This window comes from Corylus avellana, chromosome ca2 (assembly GCF_901000735.1).
Source record: "Corylus avellana chromosome ca2, CavTom2PMs-1.0".
NCBI classification, from domain to species: domain Eukaryota; kingdom Viridiplantae; phylum Streptophyta; class Magnoliopsida; order Fagales; family Betulaceae; genus Corylus; species Corylus avellana.
The window spans coordinates 38,360,271-38,367,545 of record NC_081542.1 but is presented as its reverse complement, the minus strand read 5'-3'; the positions used below and the strand labels follow the sequence as shown (position 1 = coordinate 38,367,545).

Genomic DNA, 7,275 nt, shown 5'->3' with positions numbered 1-7,275 from the left:
CGGACAAAATTACCTACTTCTTTCTTCAGTTGCGGCCAGTAATACCGTTCCTCTACCAGAGCAATAGTCTTGTCTCTTCCCAGATGACCACCCAAACCTCCAGCATGTAATTCTCGGATTATTTGTTCTCGTAAGGAACTCCTCGGAATGCATAGCCGATTCCCACGAAATAAATACCCCTCCTGAATATGTATCTCAGAAATTGGTTGCCCCGCCTTGCAATGCTTCCAGGTTTTACCAAAATCTTCATCTTCCTCATATAACTCCTTTAGGCAGTCGAATCCAGTCACTTCAGCTTTCATGGTGATCAGCAGGGTAGCTCGGCGGCTTAAAGCGTCAGCTACACAATTTAGTTTTCCCGACTTATGCTTGAGAGAAAAAGTGAACCGTTGGATGTAAGAAACCCACCGAGCATGCATCCGATTCAAATTCTTTTGACTATTGATGAACTTTAATGCTTGATGGTCGGTATAGAGGACAAACTCTCGTTGGATCAGGTAGTGCTCCCACACCTTGAGGGCTCTCAAGACAGCATAAAGCTCCAACTCATATGTTGACCACTTCTGTCTTGCTTCTCCGAGCTTCTCACTAAAAAATTCTACGGGCTTCCCTTCTTGAGATAACACAGCTCCTATCCCGATGATTGATGCATCACATTCAACTTCAAACAGCTTGTCAAAGTCAGGTAAAGCAAGTACAGGTGCTGTGCATAGCTTTTCTTTGATGATTGAGAAACTTCGCTCAGCTTCTTCACTCCAATTGAATTTTCCTTTCTTCATACACTCGGTGATCGGTGCTACAATACTGCTGAAATTCCGAACGAACCTTCTATAGAAAGTTGCTAACCCATGGAAACTTCTTACTTCTCCCACTGACTTGGGTGTGGGCCATTCTCGGATTGCTCTCACCTTCTCTTCATCCACTCGGATTCCATCGGTACCAACTACAAATCCGAGGAAGAGTAACTGATCCATCATGAAACTACACTTCTTTAAGTTGATAAACAACTTATTTTCACGGAGAACCTCCAACACTTTCCTCACGTGATCCATGTGATCCACCGGGTTGCGACTATAGATAAGAATATCATCGAAATAGACAACGACAAATTTTCCTATAAAAGGTTTCAGTACCTGATTCATGAGTCGCATGAAAGTGCTTGGTGCATTCGAAAGGCCGAAAGGCATCACCATCCACTCATAAAGCCCCTCTTTAGTCTTGAACGCAGTTTTCCATTCATCTCCTGGTCGTATACGGATTTGGTGATATCCACTCCTCAAGTCAATCTTCGAAAAAATCTTAGCCCCAGATAGCATATCAAACATGTCACCTATTCGGGGAATTGGAAACCGATACTTGACCGTGATCTTGTTTATTGCCCGGCTATCCACGCACATTCGCCAACTCCCATCTTTCTTCGGTACAAGTAGGGCCGGTACTGCGCATGGACTCATACTCTCTCGCAAGTGTCCCTTCCTAATTAACCCCTCTACCTGCTCTTGCAAAATAGCATTCTCCTTTGGGTTCATTCGATAATGTGGCAAGTTCGGGAGACTTGCTCCCGGCACTAAGTCAATATAGTGCTGGATATCTCTCATGGGCGGCAGTCCTTCGGGCATCTCTTCAGGCATGATGTCTTGGAATTCTTCTAACATCGATCGCATTATCTCAGGAACTTCTTGTGAGACGGAGCCCGGGGTTCCCTTGGTCACCAATGCTATGATGTCTCGGGCCTCCTTAACTTCTTCTATAAATTCTGATCCAGTGGATAGGAGGATCGGCTTTCCCTTAGAATAAGTAGAATTTTTGACTTCCTGTAAAGGTCAAAATGTTATCTTCCGACCATCCCAAAAGATAGTGTAGATATTGGCTCTTCCTTGCTGCTGGGCATTCACGTCAAACTGCCACGGTCTTCCCAGGATTAAGTGGCATGCATCCATCTCGACAACATCACACAAAATAGAATCCGAGTAATGCTTACCGATCGAAAATGTGATACGACATCTCTCGGTTACTAGTGTCTCGGTTCCCCGCTTGATCCATCCGATCTTATATGGAGTTGGGTGCTTCTCAGTTTTCAAACCCAACTTTGAAACCATCTCCTTCGACACTACGTTCTCCCCGCTACCACTATCAATAATCACATCACATACTCTTTGGTTGACTGTACAGCGAGTACGAAAAATCTTGTGCCTTTGAGATTGATCCTCTTGCCTCGGTGTCAAGAGTAAACGTTGAATTACTAAGGATCGGGAAAGTGGGATTCCCTCATCAGCGTCAGCCAACTCCTCTTCTTCATACTCGGGTGTATCAATATCTTCATTCTCGGACCCTCCCTCTGGCTCAGGTTCGATCAAGTTTACCATCTGCCTTCGGGGACATTGATGCGACCTATGTCCCGGTTGGTTGCATTTGAAACATTTGTCTAGATTGGGCCGTGCGTATGGATTGTTGGCTGGTTGTCTCGAGGTGCTTGAACTGCTACTGGCTCCTTTTCCCGTGGAAGTCACTGGTTGACTTGGTGTGATAGTCGGGACTAGAGGTTGTTTTCCCCGACCCTGCGTTGGTCTCGTCGAATCGCTCGGGTTTCGCTCCCAGGTTGTTGCTTTAGGCCTCTCCAGTTGCTTCTCTGCTCGGGTTGCCAAACTAACTGCCTCATTCAAAGTAAAGACAGGATGCATAGAAACCTTATCTTGTATTGCCACACGTAGTCCACCAATAAACCTTGCAACTTGTTGATCCTCTGTCTCCATGAGATCATTCCGAGCAGATAGGCGATAGAAATCATCAACATGCGCCTGGATGGTCCGACCTCCTTGTCGACACTCTTGGTATTGTTGGAATAGCCGTTGCTCAAAGTCCGGTGGTAAAAAACGTGCTTTGAGTAGCCGCTTCATCTTCAACCATGAAGTTACAGGTCCCTTCCCTTGTCGGGCTCGGGAAATCTGTAATTTTTCCCACCAAGCAGAAGCTCCTCCCTTGAACTTGTATGCCACTAACTTCACCTTGCGATCCTCGCGAATACTCATATAATCAAAGAACCTCTCTACTTCCATCACCCAATCTAAGAAATCTTCGATTTGAAGATGCCCGCTGAATGATGGGAGATCAATCTTCATTCGGTATTCGTGGGATTCCTCCCTAGCAAGATCCTGACGCCTGGGTTGCCCTCCATATGCATCCCGGTAGCCAGCGCCGTCATAGACATTCCCCATATGGCCAGCTCTACCACGCTCATAACCTCTGAAGCCTGTGCCACCACGACCGACTCCTCTATGTAATTCGCCCCTTCGATCTACCTCAATGTCCCGTCCGAATACTCCTTCAGCAAAGTCTTCATCGTCACTAGGATCGTCATAGGCCGGTGGTCGGTTTATGGGTGCAAGTGGTTGATGAGGAATAGGCCTTACTCGGATCCCATCGTCATCATGGGCATCATTGTCCCTGTGATTACGATTAGGACCTATGTGCATGCGCTCTATCATCTCCCGCATCTGGCGCATCTCCTGTCGTATCTCCTGTTGCATCTCCTGTTGCATCGTTTGCTGGATCTGCTGGAGCTCTTGGAATTCGGCTCTCCAAGGAGCCTCCCTGTCACGAGCAGCGTCGTTAAGGGAATCGTCACCGTTGCGCTGATTGGTCATGATCAGGATAAAGCCTGCTCTGATACCAACTGACGTAGCGGAAGACTAAGGTAACTAATCAAAGAGCATCGTCTTTGATTCTGCAAGGAGAAGCGTCTTCGTCTTCTACCCAAAAGATAAAACAAGCTCGCAGGCTAAGAAAAAAATAAAACTCCGCAGAGTATTTGAGAGAGGATTCTCTGATTTGATTATAATTCAATTGATTGAGTTTTACATAATAGGCAAGCCTATTTATAGAAGAGAAATCCTTGGAGAAAAAGTAAACCTACTTCTAGTAGAGAAAGTAAATATAATCTTAGTAGGAAAGTAAACATAATCCTAGTAGGGAAAGTAAACATAATTCTAATTAGGAAAAGTAAATATACTCCTAGTAGGGAAAGGATTAAAAGTAAACTATTTATTCTTGGGGGTGGGGACACACATGTCCTACATCAATCTCTCTCCTCTAATAGTGAATGGAATAGTGAATAGAGAAATGATATTTAATTAAAATAGTAAAAGTATATAGTGAATTTTTCTTTAAAATATTTATATAGGCTTTGTTGGCAACAAACCATTAATGGTTTGATACTATTTCTCAAAAATTCAACTTTTTAACATTTTTACTTTTTATAATACATAAATTACTTTATACTATTATTCAAATAAAAAAATCACTACAAAACCAATTTTTATTTTTTTATTTTTTCATATCAAATATTCTTATTTTTTCACATCAATTAATTTTTGTTATAGTGAAAAAACCCAAGACGTTTGCGAAACTAGCCCATAAAGTTTTGGGCCTATTTGATTCCCTGTCCATACTTTGGCAACCTAATGAGAAATTTTGTAGGGTAAAGTTCACTTAACACCCTTAAACTACCACCACAATGATAATCTACCTCCCAAACTATCAATTGCGACAATTTACCCCCCAAACTACCAAAACAATGACTATGTACCCCCAAATTTTTGAAAATGATGACATTACCCTTACTAAAATAAAAACTAAAATACTAAAATTTAATTTTTTTTTCAAAATTTTAAGGGTATTTTTGTCTTATTGAAAATTCTATAGGGGTAATTTCATCATTTTGCTAGCATTGGGGGGGGGTACATTGTCATCATTTTGGTAGTTTGAAGGGTAAATTGTCATAATTGATAGTTTGGGGAATAAATTGTCATTGGGGTAGTAGTTTAAGGAGGTTAAGTGGATTTTACCTAATTTTGTATCTATATGTAAGCACCGTGTGAACAAAGTCAGGGCCGTATTCTTGTAACTTGTGTATTGTTACTATATTTTGGAGATCGAAATATGTTCTTCTTCAATCCCAATTTGATAAAAATAAAATAAAACAAAAATTAAAAAATTTAAAAAAAAAATTTAAAAACTCCCTCCTACTATTTAATCTAAATCTAATAGGAGTTGTCGATCCACCCCAAAGCATTGTGGCTCGGCCACCCAATCTGAATCGGGATTGGCTAAGCCACCCACAAATACCGGTTGGAGGTGACTCTTTCACTCCTAGGGGTGATTCACGACTATCCCTTCTTTTTCTTAAAAAATAAAAATAAAATAAAATAAAAAAAGATTTAGTTTTTAGTGTTTTTTTTTTTTTTTTTTTTAATTTATAGGGATATTTTTGTCTTACAATTTTTTATTTTTTATTTTTATTTTTATTTTTTTTTTGGGCCTTTGGAAGATATTGTCGCAATTCAAATTTTATTGCGACATGGTCAATCTAGTAGTAGTTTGAACTTTGAAGAGAGTATATGAATTTTTATGAACAATTTTATAGGTTGGGCGAAAGAACTTCATAAATCCCAATTTGATCAAAAAAAAAAAAAAAAACTCTCTCCTACTATTTACTGTAAATCTAGCAATTTTGGTTGTTTTCATGATTCTCTTCTCTCGAAAGAGAAACAGTTCTCAAATAATAGCTTAATTAGCTGAAACCATGCCTTATAATGCGAAGCTCACTAGTTCGAATCGTTCAACATATTAAAAAAAAAAAAAAAATAAATGGATATTTTCATCTTCTTACGCATTTATTGTTCATCTCAATATAAGAGATGCATAAATTGACAATAGATTCAATTGTAAATTAGTACATTCTCTTATAAAAAGAGCCAAAGAATAATACCATTCACGTCTCTTTCCATAAGGTTATGCAAGTTTAAAAGTCATGACTCGCCGACTCAAAAAGAAAACAAAACGCAGTCAGACATCAAAGAATAAAGGAAGGAGGGGAAGTAAAGAAGAAGAAGGAAGAGCTGGCGACAACGCACATCTGATTTGTTTGGCTTTTTTGTAAAATCATTACATTACCAATGACGTCATTACTATTTCGTTAGCCGTTATGGATATTTGTTTTAACTAAATAATACAAAATTATTAAACGGAAAATGCCCATGTCGTTTGACGTGGTCTGGACTTTTATTTGCATTACTACCCTTGGCTTACTTCTTATTTACGTTTTTGACCTTCTCAAGATTCATCAGACTTTAATCATCCATAGATTCTAGACTTCTAGTGTCCTTCTCGCCAAAAAGAAAAATAAAGTGGACAAAAGAAAAATAAAATAAAAGAGTTTATGACGTTTTTCAATTTATGCAGTCCTTAGGGTGCGTATAAATAATATAAATAATAATAATAATAATAAACTCTCTTGCAAAAACCTTCACGTTCTTAAATGTGAGCTTTCTTCCTCCACACCACCTTAATTAATAAACTTTTTTTCGACCTTCCTCCCTTTTTTACCTTTCTCTTTTTATCTTTTTCAAAATAGGAATTTTTTTTTTTAAAAAAAAAAAAAAATTATAATCTTAGATTCATAGCAACCTCTCCATCCAAACAAGCCACATGCCCCCTACTCCATTATCTCCGACTACCTCTTTTTCCACCGATGTCCTTCATTACGGTGCGTGGGATACACACGCCACCACCTTCCTTTGCTTCAACAAGTAGATTTGATTGCTTTTTACTCCTATGCTCCTCTAGTTTTCTTCCGAGACTTTAGATCCTAGATCTCAAGATATCATGTTTGTTATCATTTATCTCACAATTCAAGGTGGGGAAACTCAATATCTACTTTAGATATATTTTTTAACCTTAACAACTCATTCGGCAACTTAAAACATCTTAAGTACCGTTCATATCACTTGCAAATTTTCACCATGTGTCGCTACAACCAATAGTGCTGGCAACAATTTTTGCATCTTTAATTGTACAATGAATTGATGCATGAAAAGTATTATTTTGTCCGTCTTTCATTTTGGTTTCTATAATTTTTATTTATTTTTAATTGTTATGTACTTATATATGTTGCATTTCTTTTACTCATTAAAAAAAAAAACCTGCATGAGAGTAAATATATCAAAATCCAAGGGTAGAAAAGTACACTCCCAACTGTCATACACACACCCTTAAATCTAATCCTGTGACATTCTAAAAGAGCTCTCTCGCTTATCAGTTCGAAATAGAGAGTGTCCAACACACCCATAAATTTACACATTCAACTCCCCTCACACTCTCCTGAGCTGGAAAGCTCACTCCACAACTCCACTCCCTGCACGCCTTTCAAAAAAAATGGCACCACAACCATTCTTCTTCACTCTCTTGCTCCTCCTCTACACCGCCGCCACCGCCACC

General features: G+C 39.3%; 1 protein-coding gene across 1 annotated transcript in view; it reads right to left on the bottom strand.

Moving 5' to 3' along the window:
• Positions 1–3,644, bottom strand: part of LOC132169718 (uncharacterized) — a 4,575-nt gene extending 931 nt beyond the window's left edge. The window contains exons 1-2 of the mRNA XM_059580705.1: positions 1,896–3,644; positions 46–1,814 (exon numbers count right to left, since the gene is read on the bottom strand). Coding sequence (XP_059436688.1) covers positions 46–1,814; positions 1,896–3,644 — 3,518 coding nt within the window. The remainder of the gene's footprint in view (positions 1–45; positions 1,815–1,895) is intronic.
• Between the last annotated feature and the right edge of the window lie 3,631 nt (positions 3,645–7,275).